The sequence below is a fragment of the Aythya fuligula genome, chromosome 5 (assembly GCF_009819795.1).
Source record: "Aythya fuligula isolate bAytFul2 chromosome 5, bAytFul2.pri, whole genome shotgun sequence".
Taxonomy (NCBI): Eukaryota; Metazoa; Chordata; class Aves; order Anseriformes; family Anatidae; genus Aythya; species Aythya fuligula.
This window is the reverse complement of record NC_045563.1, coordinates 31,718,652-31,742,407: the sequence shown is the minus strand read 5'-3', so window position 1 is coordinate 31,742,407 and position 23,756 is coordinate 31,718,652. Positions and strand designations below refer to the sequence as shown.

The 23,756-nt window shown below is 39.7% G+C and overlaps 1 protein-coding gene across 1 annotated transcript in view; it reads left to right on the top strand.

Annotated features, from left to right (window-relative positions):
- C5H11orf49 (chromosome 5 C11orf49 homolog) overlaps nt 1–23,756 on the top strand; it is a 78,662-nt gene that overhangs the window by 11,445 nt on the left and 43,461 nt on the right. Inside the window, exon 3 of the mRNA XM_032188231.1 lies at nt 14,380–14,510. Within this exon, the coding sequence (XP_032044122.1) occupies nt 14,380–14,510 (131 nt within the window). The remainder of the gene's footprint in view (nt 1–14,379; nt 14,511–23,756) is intronic.

The following is a 23,756-nucleotide window of genomic DNA, read 5'->3' as shown; positions in this document are numbered from 1 at the left end:
TTTTTTTCTGTCTTTTTTTTTTTTTATGTGGTATAGCTGGAATTTAACGGATGACATTGTGTCCCTGTACCAAAGCACAAACAGCCTTTGTGATTTGGAGAGCTGTGAAACTCTTAGCATGTGGAATGTGTGAATCTTTCTTATGTGGAGAAAAAATAATCAGAACTATGGAGACAGACAGAATAGGCAGTTTCCCAGGGGTAAGTGGTGTGTCCTTGCTGCCCAGTGGAATTCTATTCACCCATCCGTCAGTGTTTGTTCAGGCTATGCTTGATCTTGATTTTTATTTTTTGATCTTAATACCTTAGAACTCTAAGATAACTCGTGAGATTCCTAAGGTTTGTTTGTACTGTTCTAGTGTTTTGCTTGTTCCAGGTTATTCTACGGGAGAGGATTGGCATGTCTGTATTTTGAAGTACGCTGTAGGGATTTAAGATAAAGGAGATTGTTTTTAGGTGTCCAATCCTTCACGTTAGTAAGGACAGCACAGTGTTCGCTTAGCATCACAGGCTAAAAGCCCAGAATTTAGGAAGCTAGGAGGTAGGCCCAAGCAAGTAATTTTTTTCAAGTTTGTATTACAGAAGTAATACAACTTCTGTAACTTTGCAGAAATAATGAAGTTAGTGTGTCAAGGATGTGAAGTTAGTGTGTTAGATATTCTCCAAACTCTTTTCAGAGGGCACACTGTTCAACACAGTGGTGTTGCATGGACAACCCCTCCTCACTGGATTCACCACTGAAGAGCAGTTGCGGCCTTTCCATCACACATTACTGTGGGTCACTTCAAGTCTTTGTACCAGTTACAACAGCTTATAATTATTAAGAAAATACTCGGTTTTGGGGTTTAGCTTATTTGAGTGAAATTTCAGAGTTGAAAACTAGGTGGTCATAGAGCTCTGTATGGATCAAGCTGTAAGTGTTTTGCAGGCAAGGAGTTGTTCTTAGCTCCGGAAATGAGGCTGGTTATGTATTCCACTGCTATTCACTGCCTAGCACTGATTGCTGATTGCAGAGGGCTGACCCTCATCTCCGCAGCTCCCCTTCCAGAATATTTTTAGTCTTTAAGGATATTTTTTTTTCACCCACTTTATTCAATTGTTCATTTGTCCCAATTATGTGGACATCTGCTTTTAATCTTGGGAGTTCCTTGAGGCTTTTCTCACCTGACTCGCTCCTGGCTCTTAGAGGAACAGGGCTCAATCACTCTTCTGTGAATTAATCCACATCTTTTTGCTAAAGAGTAAAATTATTCCTCTCTCAGGACTAGTCTAAATTTTATAGATCTGCTGAAATGCTACTGGTATTTGCTCGTTACAAACCCAAGAAGTCTCTGCTCTGCTTTTGAATCTCCATGAAATACAGACTCTTGAAAACCCTCCGTGTAATTATGGACTAATGCTGCTTTACTTCTTCCAGCCTATCTTCTGTGCCAACATATCTTAAAGGGACACGTTCCTCCTATACATTATTTATTATCCTGTTTTCTTGATTGTTCTTGTACTCAAGAAAAGCAGGGCCCCCGTGCTAGTGGATTTGATCACTCAGAGGGAATGTGCATCATGCCCCACTTCAAGCTTTCTGGGATCTTAAGGGGAAGCTGTGTGTTTATTTCCCTTCAGCTAGAAGAAGCAGCACAAACTTTTCTTTACCAAAAGGCTTCCTTTTAGTCCTTTTTTTTTTTTTTTTCTGTGCTGACAGTGTGCTTGAAACTTTTCCAGTTTGCAGGTAGATGACCTGCTCTGTTCAAGACTCCTTGGAAAGGCATTTTTTTTGTTCTTCTTCCAGAACACTTGTTGTTTTCCTTTGTTTATGGTGCAATGTCTTTGGGTCTACCTGCCAGCTGGAGCACGACTGAGAAAGGCATCTTGCTGTTGTTTTGCAGATGCCTCATCGCCTCTATTTGGCTCTGCAAACTGATGTCCAAGATTCCCTGTTTATGTAAAAGGATGTTTCAGCTGGGTTTAACTTGAAGCGTCCCTGCTGGATCTTGTGCACATTCATGTGCTCTCTGATGACTGCTTTGATAATATCTATCTGAGAAGCTGTGTGTGATGTGTGTGTTTGCTGTGAGGGGGGGCTGGATGCTGCATTTAGGTCAGTTGTGTGGTTGGCATGGAGTTTTTTTTTTCAAAATCCCAGGTCTCCGCTATGTAGAGCACTTTTACACTAAGGGACACTTATCTAGTTCAGAATAACAGGACTGCCAGTGCTATATAGCTTGAGACCATGGGACAGGAAGATGTTATCGTGGTGAGAAATAATATAGTAATGAAGGTCCCTCATTTTCTCCTGCTCTCTGGATTGGCTAGAACAATTTGGTGAACTTATTCCTTAGGGACAGCTGTGATACTGCTTTTTTGACCTCCTCTGGCAATAGCAGTGACACCAGCTTCGTTATCAGAAAAAAGCTTTCAGCTTGTTCAGTCCTGTACATCTACCTTTCTTTAGCTAAATAAAAGTGTAGAGGAAACAATGTCCTCCTGTTTAAAATGGTCTCAGTACCCTTGGGGAAATGGAAGAGGCAGAGGGGAAGGGCCAGGAATGGGACAGATGGGATGCCTGTGAGAAATAAGCCACTCACTGAAGGCAGCACTGAATGACAACTGGAAATAAGCTGAATTATCTACTTATAAACAGGAGAGATTCTTAGAGCTAACTCAGAGCCATATGTTTTGTTTTTTTTTTTTTCAGCCCTCTGTGTGCGTAGGCCTTATCGTCGTCATCTCGCTGTCATCTGCACTGTATCTTTCCCCTTTTCACAGTAACTTGTTCTATCTTGCTTGCAAGGATAGTGTAAGCTCTTCAAGACAGGAATTATATTGTACTGCATGTATTTTACAGCATGCAGCACTGTATGACATTGTCTCCATGCTTTGTACGGTTGTAGTATAAACAGCAAAAACAGTAGTGAGAAGGTCCTTAGGGCTTTGACAGGTTGTACTGGATTCCCTTTTTGAGAGATGGAGTCTAGCAGGGTGTCGTCATTAGAACTTGTTGGCAAGACTGTTTGGGGCGGGTGTGTGTTTGTTTGTTGGTGGGGAAGGTTATTTTTTTGTGTTGTTTTTTTTCCTCCCCCTCATTCTGTGTTTTTTGGTTTTGAGAAACTCAGCATCTGGCAGGTAAAAATTCTTTCAGGTTCTTACAGCAAATGTTGATAAGCTCTCTCACTATTTTTGCAATAGCTCATGAGATTGTATTTCCTGCGTTCCTTAAATGCTCTCAGGACTTCTGCAATTCTTTTGCTCTGGAGACAAAACTACAAAATTATCATGCTCAGTGTGAGCCTGCAGTGAGCTGTGTGATAGGTGTGAAGCTGCTGCTGTCAGCGACCCAGCTGTGAAGCAGCCCTTTGGGCTGAAAATCTCAGCTGGGGGGATGTGCGTGATGGCTCCTGACAGGCTCTTGCTTGGGATTCCTTGGTCCCTAGGGCACTACATAAGAGTGCTGCCTGTCTCTCCTTCACTTTTCAGTTATCAGTGGAGAGAGAATGAATATATGCATTCTGAGAGACAGCACTCGTGCCAAGCACTCTGAGGAACAGATTTTGCAGCTCATGTGAATGAGTTACTATGAGCAAGACGTTCTCAGTGTCCGTTTCCGGAGAGCAGATAGATTTGCAGGACTGAATTTGGCGATAAATTTTCCTGGGGAACCTATAATAGTTGCATATTTCTACACTCACAGATGTGTGGTGAACGGACACAAAGCCTTTCTGTTAAAGTCCATTTGTTGCCTCTACAGAGCAGACTTGTTAGAACGGGAAGTCTGTCTCTTCATTATAATCAAAGTTTCTCCAAGCCATAGCAGAAAAAGGATTTCAGTACCACCTGCCTACAGAGTAAGGGCATATGTTTTGTATGAGAGCTATGGAAGATATGGGAGGGTAGATAATTCAGATCATTTGTCATTTAAAATTACACAAATTTTGTCCAGTGCCTGTAGATTGCCTGTAGCTTGATGTTTCCAGTAAAGAACTGCTTGACAGCAGGAACAGTACTCGTATCTTCATCTGACAGGCAGGTTCTGTGAAGTCCCAGTTTTCCCAGAGTTGTTTCTTTGCAACAAACATTGCAACAAGTCCTAGCCTGACAAGTATGCTGATTGGGATGGCTGCTGTTGAGTAAACAGCTGGAAAAAATGCATATATTAATGGGAATAACACACCGATTCCCACTGAAGCTTGTACCTGTTGCCAATATATTCAAAAATATAACTTTTTTTTCCCACATAGTTGAGAATCTTAAAAGTGAGGAGACGCTTGGATGAATCCAAACCCTTGCAAAGAAAGAGGGGGGGAAATATCATAAAGAGGATGTTTGGTAAGCAGGACAAACAGATGAAGTTTGCAGTCAGAAGAGCAACATAGCATTGAACATAGAAGGCAACGTTTATGTTTGATGCTGCGTATGATAATACATTCCACTCAGGAAACTTATAATACTGTTTTGATGACAGCAGAATCTAGAAAACGTGCCATAACATAGGAACGTTAGCACTTGATATCAGCGCAGTGGCAGCACAGGGTAGTTCTCTACAGGTAAGCCTCCCCTTCTAAATAGCCGAGCTGCACTCTGCTCTTGCTGTCTGAAGGGGAGCAATTGCATCTTTCATATGCAGTGTGGTCAGACTGTGATGCTTCCAGGAGGCATTCACTGTGTATCAGTGCAGTCTTTGCTTCTTTACTATTGCTTTACATCGTGGAAACTACATGTTGCAGCACATGTGGTCTGACTGCCTGATAGAAGACCTTTATATAGCTGGGTGTATCTGTATGCCTTCTTATAACCTTGAATGCTGAAAGGCAACACGTTTGCCATAGAGCTGAGATGCCTTCAATGATCATTAAACCTAATTGCATATAAGCAGTGTTGATAGCTAATGAGCCTGAAAAACAGACATCTGAAATTTTCCAAAAGGTGAACTCCAGAAACCTGGCAAATGGTGTAAGTGGTAGGATGATGTGTATCTGAGTTAGCTATGTTTATGCTGTTTCTCTGGGCTAGGTTTGAATGTATTTTCCTCTGTCTAGCTTTAGGTAATAATTCTGCTTATGCTTCCAAATTTTTATTAGTTTTTGGTGTAGTTGTTAATGTTACTAATGCAAATTTGGACACACATGCATGATCCCAGCTGGAAGTTAATATCAGGCTGTTGTTAAGATACGTTGAATGTATAAATTTATTCTTGGAACAGTTTGAATAATTTAGGGAGTAATTGAAAAGGATGAGATCCTGCAATATGCTGAAAACTGATCACTCTCATGTGGATTAGAAGGTACCAGAAGTAATTTTAACTTGATCTATTTGGTTTGTGATACAGTTTTCCTACTCCCTGGTCCACCCCTGCTGTCTGCATTTGGCAGTGCAACAAAATAGATGTGTAAGTCATTGCAGTTCCTAAGAACATCTTTAGGGAAACTCCTGTACATGAGTTCTTTGGGGTCATTTCGCCATAACTTATTTCATCAGTTGGGTATTTTATAGATGATCGTTGTGTTACTTTTGGGACGCTACAGGGTCTTTTGTTTCATTTTATTTTCTCCAACTGTCTACTGTTTTGTGTTTTTTTTTTTTTTTTTGTTGTTTGTTTGTTTTTTATATCTGTGGTATTTGACGCTTACTTCCTTCTCCCTGTTCTTGCATTTCTGATCACATATTTCTGCTCTGCTTTAGTCTGAATTCTTGCAGAAGTGAGAGGGCCCTTGAGTCAGAATCGTATATTGTCTGTCTTCCACCGAGGGAAGCTCTGGAGCAGAGCTTTCTGTAATGCAAAGTAAACACTCAATGCTGAGATCACTTTGAAAAACATCTTTCTCCATCATTCTGGAAAATGGCTTATTTGTGCTTGCTGAGTCACTCTGGGTTGGAATATATTGGAAAAAGAGGCAAATAGTGACTTATCCACAACAGATGTAGTGGGTCTATTTACAGTCTTTTGCTTACAATCTGCAATGTGTATATAAAAGAGTAATCTCTTGTCATGCTTGGTCACTTGCCGTAAGGATTGGATTTCCTGCAGCTTCTGTAAATGTTTTGAAGAAAACTGTTTTAGTAATGTGTAATTGGCACCGGGGATTCAGTAGAAATGCAGGAGAAAATAGGAGCTCTGGAAAAGCATAATAATGGAGGAAGCTTAGTACCCATTGGTAACTTCATTTTACTATACTCTTTTTTCTTTTTAGGAATTTACATGTCATAGTCTCTTCCTTTTCTGTAAGGAAATTTTTTGGAACACACTAGTTCCTCCAAAACAGTTTTTGATGTCTCAAACTGTAAGAAAACCACTGTTGCATACATGATGGCTTCAGTATTAACTGTACCTTTCCCTGTATTACAACCTCATTTGGTTTTGTTCTAGTTTTAATGAAGCATTTTGGCATGAATCTAGACTATGTGCAAATGGGAGATCAATTTCAGAAGAATGTTTGGCTTCCATCCATTTAAACTTACAAGACTTTGTATTAAAGTAGAATAAAGTAATGTAAGTTTGAGGAATGTTTTATCTGTCCTGGAAAGATCTTTAAGAAAAGATGGAACAGAATTTAGGCATTTATTGTCTTGGGGATATTGGAAGAAGTTTTGTGTTTGTTCTTAGGCTGTAAAATGTTGTGGTGTTAAAGGAAATTTTGAGGAGCATTTCCAATTGTCTTGCTAAGAACATGGCCAACAAATGTAAAATTTCTCATAAACTGGTTATACCAAGCTGTAAAAATCAGCAAATGCCTACAGCATGGGATGCAACAAGATCCTATTATAGGATTCTGTATCCTTTACAAGGTAAAATCCCTTAAATGTCTCTGCATTCCCAAGAATAGCAGACAGCTGAAAGCCTTATAGTTCTTCCAGTTAGTTTCCTTTTCTCTCCTTTTTAAAAATAGTAAACCTGAGATTTTGTGCTGTTGTGTAGTGTTGAAACCATACAGATTCCAGAACGTTAGCCTCAGAGACTTGCAGTAATCTCATGTCTGACAAAATGAATCCCATTGCATTTCATCAAATAAATTGGACAAACAGTAGCTCGTCAATGCTACAGCCAAGCAGTGGGCATAAAGTGGTTTAGCTCAGCAATCTCTAAATGCAGACCTAACATTAACGTAAAATGATGAAGCTTCATCTCTGCTGAGGAATTCTGGCAGTGTTCATTCGTTGCCGTGATGGAAATCCTGGAAGCTGCTCAGTCTGTGATGTGCTGTGGTTCTTGCCAGTGCGACTGAATCAGGTGAGGGAATACTGGTTGTTGGTTTTGTTCCTTCTAAATTTCTCCATTCTGACCAAGACTGAAAAAAGCAAATATTGGAGCTGCACGCATGGCAGAACCATGCAGCATTGAATCTCCTTTTAAAACAGTCGTGAGGTTTTGTTTCAGTGGTTTGTGGATCATCACCATCATAATGCGATTGTACTGATATCTTTTAAACTAATTAAAAGTCTGATTTATTATAACAGAGCTGTCTTGAACTGTCTGGCAATATGACCTACAGGAGACTGTGCAGAGTGGAGCAAGCAGGCCCTCACCTTTCTGAGAAGCCAGTTTGCCTTTACTTTGATCTCAATGGTACGAGATGGGTTCAGTCATTCAGCGATTCTCAAATTCACACTCCTCTTTCAGTGGACATTGACTTTTTGGTATCAAGTTCCATCTCCAGCCACTGTCAATTCCGTAGCAACTTCCAGACTTGTTAGGCTGGAAGTAATCCGACTGCTACCTTGTGATGCTTGCATTTTTAATGGTTTCTTTTCCTTGTGCCATTCTCTCACCCTTGCCCCCAGTTCCCTTAACGGTTGCTGTAGCATCTCAGAGACCGTGAATCAATTCCGCAGTGTGACAGGTAGAGCAACAATATATCCGCGTAAATAAAGGAAGGCAAAGAATGGAGTTCATGGTGTTAGCAATGCTTATTGAAGGCTTGAATCTCCCATGCCATCTGCATAGCGAAGGTTATTGAGCAGTTCAATACAGAGGCCTCTTCTTCCCAAGAAATGTCTACCTAGACGAGTTTGAACAAATACTAACCACATTAGCTGGAGAGTTAGCACCTTCCTTGGTGTAGTTATAATTCTGCATTTTACTTATTTAATTATTTAATGTTGAGGTACAAGGAGGGCAAGGGTTTTTGAGGGAAGCTGAGTAGCAACTTCGTGATCTCCTTAAAACCTGTTCTAACAGCATTCATGCAGCTGTCTCTGCAGTGGGCAACACGCTGTGTTTTTGTATTCTGCCCTAAAAACTAAACCTCCATTTATACCAGCAAGACCTTTCTAGGCTCACTGAAGCACCATGTGGTCTGAAATTACCTGATCAGACTGAAAAAGCAACTCGTGGTGATTGATGCTTATCTCTGAAGGCTTCCTTACTTTTTCCTTAAGCACCTTGGAGGGCTTCTGCACGGCTATTTACAGCCTGCCATTGTACGCCCTTCCCATCTTCCCAAATACTAGATTTCCCAGCTCATAACTCTAAGCAGCGGCTTTATTTCAAAGCAGAAAGGGGCCTCAATATGTGGCCTATTATATCCATATCAGCTTGCCTTACTCTTTTCAAGCAGCTATTGTGTTTTAATAGGGCCCTGCCTGGCAGGGGGAGTCCTTAATTCCTGCTCTGTAAGAATGGCCAGCTTGAGTTACAGCAAACTGCAGGATGCTGCTCTGATCAAAAGGCCTCTGTTTTAAGAGATTCCCCTCCCAGCCCCCATTTGCTGCTTTTGTTTTTAAATCCTGGGCTAATAATTCAACACAGTAAGGTCATTTTAGCTTTTGATTTGAAAGCTTCAAGGTCTTAAATTACTGACCTAGCACAGGAAAAATCAAGGGAGGGGACTCTAAAAAGATAAAGGGATTCCAGGTAATAAAAAGCAAGCACAGCAACTCTTTTTATCCTTTCCTTCTCCAGAATCTGTAGACTGGTCTCAGAGGGTTTGATTTGATACAAAGCAACATAAGAAGGCCTGTTTGCTGCCTATCTGAGCTGTGTCACAGGTGCTGTGCTTCATTTCCTTTCAGACGGTACTGGGGATAATCTCTGTACCACCTGTACTAATGCTGCCATGAATACAGAGATCCCTGAGCCTACACCAGAAAGCCTGAAAACAAATCTCTAACATTTGTGTCACTCCTTTCTCTCTTTCCGCTCCTCTCAGCTGAAATAAACTTGAGTGGGTGAGACAGAATGGATTGCAAAAAAAAAACAACCCACAAAGTCTGTTTGCAGTGTTACATCACCCAGTCGCACCAAAATGTTAAGTGTTAATGATTTCCTATCTGCCCAGTTGTTAAAAAAGGATTTTTTTCCTTAAAGTCAGCCATCAGGAATAACTGTCGGCATCTGTTTCACCTTAATACCATTAACACATTTCAAAGGAAGTGCCTAAAAAGCACTGTTAATTTCATTAGAGGAAGATGTTGATTTCTTTTAGGTTAACTTCATTGTCCTGAATCTTAGTATCTCTGGAATTTCACAAAGCACTTGGTACAACAGCTTTGCGTTGAGGAATGCTGATATTTCTCTGCTACCTTCCAAGAGTGATAGCTAAAGAAATAATCCAATGATTGGTCTGCATCTTGCACGTAGCCTAGTAAACTTAAATAGGTAAGGAACAGCAATCTTACATTAAACTATGCTCATTCAGTAGTACTTTATTCATCGTAGCAGTATATCTGGGATTTTTTTCTCAGTGATGCCCGTTATTTTAAATGTTTCCCCTCTCTGGGCTCTTTCCAGGCAAGGTAAACCTGACTTTGCTATTTTGGAGCAAAACCTTGGGTAAGTGTGATTGGTCGCTTCGCGATGCTTTGTGCATGGATGAGTTATTTAACAACAGAAATTGCCTGAGCTTTAAGGCCTTTTGAATTCCAGTATTTTCTATTGCTAGAGCTAGTTCTTTGTTACCCATTGTACCGTAGTTTCTAATCCTAATACTCCTGATTATCCCTACTTACTGTGCTTTGGTTCACACCATGAAGCAGACTTGGAGCTCGTGACCTGGGTTCCTTTCAGATGAACTAAACTGAAAGATGTGTTCCAACTGCAAATGAGCATGCGGTCCAGGAGACCAAACCAGAGCCAGTCCAAAGTGTGTTTCAAGAAAAATGAACCCTGAAATACCCACAGCGTTGACATCAAGTCCTCTGCAGAAGCAGCATAAGCCAGCAAAGTGAGCTTTTCCTCCTTCATCATGCTCTTGGTGGAAAATGAAAGCAGTATGGTGTAAGCTAAGGAATAACGGTCCCTGTTCCTTGCTTTAGTAGAGAAGGGGGCCTGAGAACTCATTCAGTAACCAAAGGTGGCACCTGCTAGGGGGACAGCGGGGCGCTGGCAAACTTCTGTCCTTTGCAGGGCACGGGGCTCTCTCTGCATTGTGCATGTTTGGCTTTGCCCGAGTTCAGCAGGCAGAGGCTAACTACTGCAGTGGGTTTCAATTGGGATGTTACCATAGCATCCTGGGACTTTTACAATCTATTTAGAAGTCCAAAGGTTTGAAAAGAGTGCTTGAAAGTTTCTGAACTCTGGCAAGTTGCGGAAATGTAATTACACAAAAGACAAAGCCTTACTGAAAGCAGCTCTGTTTGGAGAAGCAGCACCTGAGTGCGAGGGTTCCCAGCACAGCCGTTTCTGAGAGCTGGGGTTGTTTTATCAGTCTCTTCCCAAAACTTTTTTCTTCTTCTCCCATGCACGTGCCATCCCCCAAGCATGGACTGGGTGTGCTGCAAGATGCAGCTTTCTCAGCAGAGGCATCGGAAGAGATTTGATTCCTTGGGTTGGCTGCTCTAGGGCACATGATGGAAAAGAGTGAAAAAGGAAGACCTTTAGGTCCCTGCTGCAAAACCTTCTTCAAATTTTCAAAGTTTCCCATTGAGCAAGAACCTTGCTTTAAACCTGTCTCATCTTTCCCCAGAATATTCTCTTAAGTGAATGAGAAGCTTAGCACAGTACCTTGTTGTGTAACAATTCTTGTGTGAAATATGAGTGTCTGCAGTAAACTGGTGTTAATATTCAACTCACTGCCTGGTCTCATTTTTTATTTCAGACAAACATAATCGTGTCATTAATAACTTCTGGTAGTGTTCTTATTTGTCTACACTGTTTACCGGTAAGGTAGAGGGCCAAGACAGCCATTAGTTCTGCAGTTGAAGACTTTGAAACTTTCTAAGCTTCCTTCTAGGAGGATTCTCTGCAAATGGCCACGCTGAATGCCTGAAAGCGGGGAAAGGAGGAGGTAACCAGATAAGTGAGGAGTTATTTTCCCAGCTTGTATTTCTAGGTTCACAAGCCCGCTTTCAAATGAATGAGGACAAACTAACAGCTTGTAAAGATAGCCTAGTTTGTAGGTCTTTCTCCTGCACAATGTGCTGCTGAGCTATGGCCACCTGACTTTGCTGAGGGTATGAATTGTTCCATGAGAGGAGGACAGATAGAGGAAAAGACTGAGCAATCCTAAGGGAGGAACCTCAGCAGCTGTTAAACTTGCTGAAAATCTTTGAGCTAAGTTTGTTGCCTTGCAGTTGATATCTTGCTTACTTAAACCATTCCTCTGGGAGGGCAGCTTCTTTTATTCCTGTGTTCAAAAGAAACTGGAAAAGACATCTGTTCAAGTGTATATTAGAATCAAAGGTAATGTGTTGGTCACACTGCAGACATGCAGTTGAAATAACTGCAGTAGGTTTTGGTAGTCACCATTCCTTTTGCTTTCAGCAGAGTTTACCTGCAGGCCATTGCTACTTGCCACATGAATGATAACTTCATCTCTGGGTGATCCTTATGGAAAAGGTGCCAGAGTTAGATTTATACTGCCCCTCTACCCACTATAAAATAAATACTCTAAGTATTATAAAATATGTTTAAAATATGTTTAAAATTCCTGTCCCTGGTAGCGGTGTTGACCCTGCCTGAGACCAGACCTGTTGATCTCAGTGGGCTGCTTGCTGGATAGCTCCACCGTGGGCTGCAGGAGGTGGTGCTCTCCTTTGAGCTGAGCACTTGCAAACTATAAAAAAAGAATGTATAAAGTAATTACTGAAATGCAGCATCTTAACGGAGATAACACTAACTCCTGTGGTTGCAGACTTGAGCTTTTGGGGCAAAATCCTCTCATTGTATAGTTAAATGAAATGTTATTGCAAGAAATGAGGAACGAAAGAAGCAATGGACCTCTTCTCTCAACTAGCTGACGGCACTTGGCTGTCAGTACACGCAGGTGTGCTGTGTTCCAACATATCCACCCACTCTTATAGCCGAGTAAGCAACAACAAATGATATCATTCCCTTCTGCCTGCTAGCTTTAGAGCCATCCCATGCTGAAAATCCAAGTGCCTTGAGTTTTCTCTTATTAGGACTAAGGAGTAATATAGCAGAGCTGTCTGCTGTGAGCTAATAGTATGTTAGCTTCATGTCTGGAACTTTCCCTTATAGATGTGCCAGGATTTGCTTCCAGCTGGTGTAGGTACTGTAGTTATTCTGAGCAATATAACTTGGGTACATTTAGATAAATCATCGTGCAGCTAACCTCCCCCTATTTCTTTCTCAGATTTAAACTTTTGAGTATTCTTTCTCGTTCCCTCAGGGGTCTGTACAACCGTACTCTTGCCTTCATCTTTTTTTCCTCTTCCTATATATCTCCCTTACGTGTCATCTTTCTGAAAGCTGCCTTCTTCAATTACACCAAGCTGCTTCTTTTTCATTTGTACCCTTCTTTTTTTTCCATCAGGCTGTCAAATCATCAACAAAACAATGCAAATAAGAAATCAAAAAAGTCTTATAGGTTGTGGTTTGGGATGAGATGATCTGAAATGCCATTTCCAGCTTTGTCACAGTTGCTTTGTGGGATTTAAAGCAAGTTTCTTTCCCTTCCTCTGTACTTCTTCCCTCTAAATAATGAGCTATAACACTTTGTAGTGAATATTCTTCACTTACAGTGATAGTCATGGGAGCCCTTTCCTCTAATTTTGGGATATTTTGATCAGACACAGGTTCTACTTATTTACTTAAATCTTTTGCTACGATGCCTGTGCTTTTCACTGGCTTGCACAGCACAGGTACATGAGTGAGGCTTCATAAATGTGAAATAATCAATTTGTTCATGATATTTACAGAAAAAAAAAAGTGTTCCTGATTTCCAGGATTCAAGGATGAGTGTTTTTTAATCATAATGTGGTTGTACTTATTTTATGTGAGTTGCATTCCCTTCAGAATAGGAGGGCTACAACCACTCCACCCTCCCATCCCCCTAAACTGATAATATGGCTTTAATTTTTGCTATCTCTGGTATAATTCTCTCTGAAATGTGAGGCCCTTTTCTATGCTAGGCAGCATAAAAAGGTGATTGAAACTAGTTATATGTAAGATGATTTTAAAATTGCAAACTGAATGGGCTCCCACTGACCACTGGATTTTTTCTGTTGCGGAGATGCTACCTACGGAGAGGTTCTGCTGTGATGAAAGATAAGCTTGTATCTTTTCATTAATTCTCCACTGTGCAGGCAAGTTAAGCTGCTGTCCCATGTGAATGTTTTTAATGATCTCTCTGGAGTGTTTGAAAGCTTTTGTCCCACTTGCATGATTCAGAGAGAAATGCGCAAAATCCATCTTTGAGGCAACCCTGTCATTGTACCTTTGGTATATAATGTTTGTATTTGCATTTCTATTGTTCTTACATGCTGAGCTCCACCATACCCAAAGGAGAGCTTCTTACACTTCAGAGAAACCTTTTTAAGACAAATGTTTGCCATAAGAAGTTAGCCTGAAGTGCTTACAAGTCAAATATGAGAAATTTGTACTAAAATCCAAGACTTTGAATATCAAATTGACTCTCCATCGTAATGACCAGCTACTATTTTCAAAATGCACTGGTGCAAAGAGTTATTTAGGGAGGTGCCAGTCTAGTTTTCATGACAACTAAAGCAGATTTTATACATTCAGTACAGTCATGTCTCAGTCAAGTAACCTAGAAATAAAATCTTGAGACTTCTGTTGAAGAAGTTTTTTGTTGTTATTTTGTGGCTTCGGGGAAAACTGGTGAGAATAGCAGTGAAATTCAAATGGTGCTAAAAGAAAAGGCATCTTCTGGTCAGACAAACAACAGTAACTCTTAGCCACTCATTTTCCAGTGGATTGGTCTCAAGAATTTAAGTGGCTCTTGGACACCCCTTGCTGGGATTCTTTAGAATGAATTTTACTTTGACAAACCCTTAATTCCTATAATTAAGTTTCAATGTGTGGTTTTTGCAAATAGTCTTCTCTCTAGAGAACAGATGGATATAAGCTTTAGAGATTTGGTTTCACAAAATATAACTGCCAGTGGTTTTTTGCTACTGTTCCAGCTGGCCCCAGAACATTCACATTGGTTCAGCTTTCTAACGTTTTGTTGTTTTTACTTTATCTCCACAGTTTTAACAGTGTGCGTCAAGGAACACACATTTTGTTCCGTGAGTTCAGCTTTGTCCAAGCTACCCCTCATAACAGAGCATCTTTTCTTCGGACCTTCTGGAGATGTTTCCGAACGGTGGGGAAGAACGGAGGCAAGTATTCCAGCATCTGCTGATATCTTGTTATATTGACATCAAAATTGTTAGCTAGGCTATTAGTGCAATACAAATACTGACACTGCACACTGGCTGAATGTTCTAATGCTGTAAAAAGGGAAACATCATCACAGTACCCTGTGGAATATGTGAAAATTAGTATAGGGGCACCTTGTTGCCTGTGCTCCTTCCATTACAGAACAGCGTGTTGAGCAACAACAGACCAGAGGGAGGACATTTGTGGGACTATGCACGGGGATGCAAAGAAAAAAAAAGTGCTGGGCATCAGTGGATGGGAGTGGGATAGCAGTTGTGGAGATATGCTTCCTACTCTGTATTCAGACTGAGAGCACTAAATGCCCAGTGCTTTGACCATGAGCTCTGCAGGAGGTAGGAGTTACAGTGGTGTTGGGCTGTAGGGTGGTGAACACGGGCACCTAAGCTGTGCCTGAGCTAGTCCTGGAACATCTCCTAGATCACATTACAGGACCCTGATGAGTATGGAACAGGGACCACTGACAGCTGTGTGACCTCTTCCCCAACCCCACCCACAAGGAAAAAGATTCAATGCCAAAATAACCATTCAGCACTGTACTATCTTGTCTAGCTATTCTTATGCTGTACACTGTAGATTAGGTATTGGAGAACTGGCCAGAGTTCAAAATAAACTCATGTAACTACATGCAACTAAAATTAAGTTTTGGTTTGGTTTTTAGTTCAAAATTTTAAGCAAACATACTAAATGTTGTTGTACAAATATGAATTTTAGTGGTGTTTGTTTTTTTTTGTTTGTTTGTCTGTTTTGTTTTTTGCTTTTTGGTTTCTTTTTGACTATGAGCCTCAGTTGTTTCAAGCTATTCAGCCTCACTTCTTGTAGCAGGGAAGACTAGAACCATCTTTGTACATACAGATAAATACTCAACTTCTAGCTAAGCTTTGCAAGGTTTCTGATTATGATGAACAGTTTCCAAGAGTATAAATAAGGAGATGCCTTTTGACATATCTGTTTTAGATCCTTTGAAATTTGACAATTGTAGTTAACATGACAAAATCTGTAATTAGCTACTGAGGTGACTAGGTATGCTGTCTGTAACACCTTCTTGCTAGTCATAGTTCTGTTATGTTCTAAATCATTTATTTTGGTTTAAGGATAACACCTTTAAGATACCAGGTAAATTGTATGGTACTAATCTAATGAGTATGCCATGAAGACATCTATGATGTAAGGTCAGGTCTTGGTCAGGAAAGATAGAGTACAGATTCCTGGAACAGGTTTCTGTAGTAGAGTTGAGAGATGACAGTGAAGAAGTCATCCACCAGAACTGCAGCTTGTCAGTGGTGAACCTTGTTGACAAACTGAGAAGCTATGTGATGGAAGGTACCAATTGTTGTATTTCCAATGCAAGTTCTCACCACACTTTGTCTATCTAACATCCGATCTGGCCAGATGAAAGGTAATTGAATTTGTTAGAAAGAAACAAAAAGCTTTGACTACATAATAAGTCAATACTTGGAGCAGTTTTATGTGAATATGGAAAAGGTCTTGGATGAAAATGTAACCACCAAGGTACTTTGAAAGGAAAGGGAGGACCATAAGAACAAAAGCTCAGGTGAATGCTACTATACTCTGGTTATGGTTTTAAAAGAGCTTAGGATATATTTTTCTGACTTCAAAGTCCAGTGGCTGTATTTCTTAGTCTAAGCAAATACAACATGTTTACCTGTATATTTATACATTGTTTATATATGTTTCCTTTTTAAGTTAATTAGAGGTAGAAATTAATCAATTTTAGAGAAGTTGCTGACAAGATTTTCAGCCATTCAGTCCAACTTCTCTGGTTTGATATCAGTAATTACAATCTCGAACCTTGCTTTTATTCATTTTAGTTTTACTTGCTCTGAGCTTATTGTCCCTAATGCATCATGTAGCAGGCATTCATTTCTTAAAGGAATTACTCTGTATCTGCAATCAAAATACTACACTTGTGCATAAGAGAACTCAGAACATCCATGGTCTCTTAAGCACTAAACTCAATTTACTAAGAAGCAGCTGCCACCTAACCTCTGTAACATGGCAGATGAAAGATGATTGTTACCACTCTCACGCGTAGGCTAGACTTGGATATATTTATCAGAAATAAGATGTTTTGGGGGTGAATGCAGGAAGAAATAATGTTATACAACAAATGACAGCAATCAGAAGTTAGTTCGGTGATCCAAACTACAAAATATGTCTTGTTACAATAGAAAAAGTCAAATTTAAGTGATAACCAAAGCAAGTAAGACTCTCAGCTTGGAGCTTTCCTTAGAAGCATGGCTGTCAGAGTGTCTTCGAATTAGATTATTCCAGAAATTAGTTGTTTCTTTATGATCACTGAAAGAGAATGCAAGACTGCACGTATATATCAAAGAAACGTAGTTATGAGTTTGCATGGAATCATAACTCTACCTAAAGACAGTTTGTTGCTACAGCATGTCATTTTACATTGATACAATTAGGACAATTTTAACTTAATTATGTACAAGAGGTAGAAAAGTTAAGAGTCCTGTTCAGAAATTTTGTTTATGGTAATCCTACACCATGCAACTGATGACAGGGCAAACAACCTGCCAGTTCTGGAATTAGAAGCAGTATTGCTCCAGATATCCTGGAATATAGCTTTTGAGAAGGGAACTAGTGTCTCTCTACAATTGGTGCACTGTGTCAGGTGAATGGAAAGTTTCTGTTGTTGTTCATTCCTTTGCCACAAATGTGTTTGGTGCCAGTCATCCCTTTCGATTCTTTTCAGTTTCATGCCAGACCTGAATTTCTGTTTTAGAAGCAAGTGGATGGCTTTTTCTTAGTTTTCTCCATTTGTGGTGGGTACAAACTGCATAAATGCCGGCTCTGAGGATGTAGATCAACGCAAACAAGAACTTGCATCAAAGTTTGCACTCTGGATGAAGCAAGAGAGAATAGGATTAAAGATGCCTATGAGACAATGTGATTCCTAAGTGTATAAAAATCTTAAGAAATAAATAAAAATTCCCAGTTCTGAGAATTTAATTGGGATTTTAGAAAAGCAGACTATTTCACAAATGAGTGAACTGACCAACTAATCTGGCTGCTAATTGCTTCTGCTCAATGCAGTGAAATTCTCCCTGTAGGATTTATTACTTGATCTATAATTCTTGAAATAAGCATGTCTTGATTTTGGTGCACTTTGTTCACCAAGCAGATGCATCTAGCCATGAGTTCTCAAAGGGTCAATAAGAGAGATCTGAACAGGAGCAATACTCAGAATCAGTGCATGTGCAGAACCCTATATACACTAATTGAAATGAACTAAAATTATTGTTTCCCTTGGCAGCCTGTAGATACTACCCTTCTGCTTAATTCCTTATCCTTTTGAATTAAAGGCATCTAGTTCTTCTTGGAGAAATGAAGCACCTTTTATATTAGGATTTTGTATGTTAGCCCTGATACTTGATCAGTTCTAGTGACGTTGCTCATGCGTTCTGTTTGGAGACTGGATTTATTTTTCAGTTTGTCTCCAAATAGCAAGGAAAAATCACTAGCTTCACTAACTGTGTTAGCAACATAGCACACTTCAAAAAGTAAAGAAAAAGTTTAGGAAAAGAAAAAGGAGGAGGATTTCAATGTAACGGATCTGGTTTTGACAGGGTTTCCCACTGTTTTTCAAAGCTTAGCAAAGTTCAGAGTTTTGTTTTCAAGTATGCATAAGCATATCTGGGATTCCATGCACTGGGGAAAAAATACAATTGGGTTTATTTTAGAATGTGACCCGGTGTCAAGAAACTGGGGTGGACTTGACAAAATTTTTTCCATCCCATAAGCACTTACCGATGATACACAACACCCATGGAGGTGGTCAGGGGGACAGCCAGTTTCTGTGTTGAGAAACACAGAGCATAATGCTTGGTTAGAAACAGATTTCTCCCAGAGGAAGGCGAAATGACCAGAAGTCTTGTTTTCCCTCCTCTTATGCTTAAATTGACCTCTTGGAATCTAGCTGACCTGCTCTTTTGAATTGTCTGTTCCTCAGGACTCTTTAATTAAAACTGTGCTTTCTCAGTTTAAACAGCCCCTGCAGAGTTCTGCTGTGAAGCTTCATAAGGTCAACATATGCCTCTCCCAACCCCCATGGCTTTCATGTCTTTTTGGTTCTCTGTTTTTAATTAAAAAGATTTTTTCCTTAAATGCTTTCCAGCCAATTAGAGAAATTTTGCACTGAGAAACTTGTTCCAGGCCTGATGTATTGAGAAGCAAACAGAAAGCTCAGTCAGGATCATTGGCACTTTTTTTTCTAGAGACCCAGCTTTCTTTGGTGCTTTTCAACAGCTTTTCTTTTCTTTTTTCTTTTTTCTTTCGTTCTTTCTTTCCTTTTTTTTTTTTTTTTTTTTTTTTTTTTTTTTTTTTCTTTTTTAAAAACCTTCAACTTAAAATTGCCTCCAGGAAAAATAGTTCCTGTCTGATACTTTAGATATAGTCCTAGAATGGTTCAATAGCAGATACAGGATCTTATCCTTGCACGCAGGGGTGGTTGTCACTTTATTTAGATCCACACAGCACTGAAGCATAAAACTGCTGCAGAAAGTATGCTGGAGTATATTGGCTAAGAATCCTTTTTGCAGGCTGTTACCTCCCCTTCAGACAAAGTAGTGTTACTGCTTGAATTGAAATAAAATCTTCTATACTTCGCTTGTTTCTTTCACATTCATCACATGGTGTAATGGCTTTGTTTCTGCACACATGAATTAAGAAATTGATAGTCTACCTACTTTTGGAGCTTCTGGAGAGAAGACGTATCACAAGCACGTATCTGTCAGGGAGTGAGAAGGGTGGTATGCGACTCTGACTAGGTCTTCTTGGGTTCACCGGGAAGGTTAGACTCCTTACAGAAATTAAAGAAATACCATATCTGTATGATTCATGTAACTTGAAGATTGAGAAGAGCTAGAAAGAACACTGTTCTCCCAGCTCCTTTGAAAGATACATTTTAATGCATTTCACTGACAAGATTACTTTCTTGAGGTTCTGAAACCTCTTCCTTTGCTAGTGTCATCTTAACGCTTCCCCATTTAATTCCCTATATTAAACTCTTCTCTCTCTCCTTTTTTTTTTTTTTTTTTTTTTTTAATTTCTCCCTCGTAAGTTTTTATACTCCATTTATAGCTTAAGCAGTTGCAGTCCCTTATTTAGTGAGATGCATAGAATGATACAGTGATGATCAAGATAAATGCAGAATCTACTGCCTTTTCCCTTTTGCTATTAAAACCAAATTAGATCTTTATATAATGTTACTGCAGGAAAGTTTTTTATGAATTGGTAAGGGCCTGTGGTATGTCCTAAAGATGATTAAGCTATGGATTTTAATATAGTGATCTCTGAAGTTCATTCTGCAGTGAAATGGCCTTAGCTGAAATGATTGATCTCTAGCCTTTGTTCACTTGGTAGTTCCGTTGCCCTACAATTGTAGCTGTTACTACTTACGATTTATTGATGTAGCTGTGTCTGGAACCACTGATGACTCCCAAATATCAGTACAAAGGATTTCGGAAACTGAAGAGAAATAAGTAGAGGATTACGTTATAGAGATGGTGAGGTATATCTACAATCATTGTAAGTCAAAACATCTGCTTTACATAGACACAAAATGCACTGCAGTAATCACTTGTAGTAGGAACAACACACAGGTCAGTGATCAAATCTTCACCCAGCCTCTCCTTGAATTCAGTCTTTCTCTATGCAGTTTGTGAAATTCAGTATAGTACACTAGAAGTCATCCTTATCTAATCTTACCCCCCTATGTTGCATTTCCATTTTAACTATATCTTTGAACAAGCAGAAGCTCATTTTAATTTCCAAATGTTTTTCTCAACTTCATAACTTCATATTCTAGGTCTCTCGAAATACACTTTTTTTGGAAAAACAATAAATTTTCTGTGTTTTCTTCTTAATCATTTTTCTGGCTATTTGTGTCTTACAGTACTCCACTGGCTTTGTCACTGGCAAATTAAATTAATATGTTCTTTATTTTTCATCCCAGTTAGAATGAAACATTTAAATGAGTTTGTGCACAGTGATCATTGTTGCATTCTGCTAAGCAATTATCCAAAATTCAACTGACAATCATTATTACCATTTGCTTTGCAGTCTTTTGGCAAGTTGCCCATCCCTATGACAGCATCCTTATTCAAACCAACTGAAATGGATTTTTTCAATTAAGTCACTTAAGACTTTTTTAGGTTCCGATATGGGCCTGGAGAATTGGTATTCCAAATCGTGGGGAAGTTCCCTGGAATAAAACTAGTTCTAAGTTGTGTGATCTGGGCTGGGATTCTGAACTCTCCATGTTTTTTATATTAAATGATCTTGGTCTCTATCTTTTGTCACTTGTGACAAGTTTTGAGAGGTGATCTGCACACTATACATGCGTGGGCAATTATCCAGCAGAAGGTCTTTGAAGCATTGGCTTCATTAACTAGGATGTTTTATGGTGTTTCTCATCTACTCCTCAGCAGCAGAGATGCTAAAAGAAAGGGGGAGAGATAGAGAAAGTAGAGGAGCACCTTTTTTTTCCCTCTTGATTCTTTATATTGTGACTTTTGCAAAAAGTTGTAGGAAAACAAGAACCTCTGTGAAATCCACATCTGCTTTCAACCCACTGTTGGCTCTTAACCTGCCTTGAGACGTGAAAGTGCCTTAACTGAGAGAAGTGTTATCTTCATCCTTCTCACTGAACAATGAAACGTTTCTCCCCAAGCTGCTTGTTTCCAGCATACATCTGTGCTGTATAATGCAGTGTTTATATAGACAATCAAAACTCAAGGATGATGTTTCCATATCACACAATTCAGCATTATCTCCTGATACTAGCTTGGGACCTTAAAGTTGAAGAGTTGAATTTCTTTGTTAGCAGCCTGAGACCAGCTATCTCTCAGCAGGTCAGTTGACATACGAGCAGTGCTGTTACGGTGAGTCCGTGCAGCTCATTGCCATGGAATAAACTCTGGACTGTGTGCTGAGATACTTTGCAGTGTAGATGCAACCTGAGGATGAGCAATATCAAGAGAGAATGTGTATTCCTGTTCAGTGTGAACAGAATAAAGAACCTCATTTACACACATACAGTTAATTCTTGAAAGTGGCCTAGGTGCTAGCAGATGTCATGATAAATGAAGGTGTATCTACATCTATCTATCTATTCAATACTGTCATCCAGCTGCTCTGAACCAGTCTTTTGTGCCTTTATTGTCCCAGCTGCTGCTTGTAGCTTTCCTCTCTGGTGTTCTTTTTTATGCATAGTTTCCATCACTGTAAATTCTTGTCCTAGCTTTTGTAAATTAACCCTTTTGATTTACAGAATGTGCTTCTGACTCGAGCATGTACCATGACCTATAGGATGAAGGAGGCCTAATCTCTATCTAAAAGGGTTTTGATCTCTTTGTTGATTGTGAGTATGGACAACCACAGTCTCTCACTCTTGTTACTTTTCTTCCACAACTGGTTATACTCACCAAAAACTTGAAGTGCAGTTATTCTGGTGAAACAGGCTTCTTAATGCCGTTTATTTCTTCTGGGAACAGATTTTTCCCTGTGGTGACAAAGGACTGATATAAGCTAAATTTCTATTCCTGTAATAATGTTACCAAACTCTTCCAGCTAATCTTTTCCTAATAGGCAAGGTAATTAATGCCTACAAACTAATAATCTCTCAGGAAGTCCCTGCTCTGCATTTTGGTTTGAGGTCTTGGTGCCCTTCAGGATGCCCCTGTTTGACTGAAGGTGTGATGTTGAATTAGTTTAGCTAAACAGCGCAGCTGTGCCTAGGTGTAGGAGTTCTTACATCATCCTAAAGTTGTCTTACCTTACCAGACTTATGTAAGTCTGGTTTAAATCAGTATGATCATGAATAAAGGTGTTGTATATGATTAAACAAAAAAAAGAGTTGTATTCTGCTGTGCATCCTGTGAGAATTCTAGATGAATATCAGTAGAAGTGATCTGCATGCATGATTAGTACTTTGATATACTACTACTACTTTGTGAAATGGCAGTAAGGTAGTACTGCGGAAATCCTGTCATCTGCAAATGAGCTACAAAATAGAGTTGGTAATATTTATAAATAAAGCTCGATCTATTTTGAGTTTTTCACCAGCACATGATTCTGACATTGTACAGTGTGGTATCTTCCTTCACAAGCTGATCTGAGAGTAACTTGCCTTCCATGGCCTTACAAAGCATGAACTCACCTCCGATGGCACAATCCTTCCTTTTTGTTAACTGCAAAACACGGAATTGGGGAAGAAAAAAGTGGGAAGTGAAATGACTTGGTCTACGATATACTTTTACCAAAATAAAATCCCTCCCTTTAATCCCTTTATTTCACTGTTATCCAGAACCGTATGGAATATTGCCTAGCTCAGTGATGTGGATCCTCCATACAGATAGCTGCAAAAACCTAAACTTATTGTTTGTATTTGATACAAAGAATCCCCCAAAAGAAATAATGGGTGTTTAGTGTCTTTTTCAGTACACCATAAGGATAATTAACTGTAACTGATACTTCCAGAGCAATCTTCTGCTGTGCTGCTCACTGATGCGGAGGCTACTCAACAGCGTATCTGTGCTGTAGGGAACTCTTGAATTTTCAATGTGTTTTAAGTGCTATCTAGAGACTGCCACAATCGGGTATGCTTCTTCAAATAACCCAAGATAGATGCACGAGTGAGGCCTGGGACTTTGTCACTGCTGCCTGGTGTATGTTTCCAAGGTGATTTCTGCTCTCACAAGGAAAATGGTAGAAAGAAGATTAAGTTTTGAAAAAGGAAATAAGTTTTGGATGTGATAAGAAAGGCGCTATTGGGTAGAAAACTCTGAACGTTATCACAAAACTGTTTAGGTTGGAAGGAACCAAGCAGGGTCAGCTAGAGCATGTTGTCCAGAACAGCATCTAGTTGGGCTTTGAATGTTTCCACAAATGCAGACTACATAACCACTGTGGACAAACTGTTCCAGTGTTTGACCACCCTTAAATCTCAGTGGGACTAAGAAATCCCTGTTAAACTAGAGCATCCAAACCCCATTGTTCTTCTATTCACTGAGATTTGAAGTAGGAAGTCTTTCTCTAGAAATAAAACCAGAGGGATTGCTAACAAACCAGGTGTGACTGTCAAAAACATAGCTTTCTCTTTCGTCTCCTTTTCGTAAGGGTTTAAACATCTACAAAATTAGCCTCAT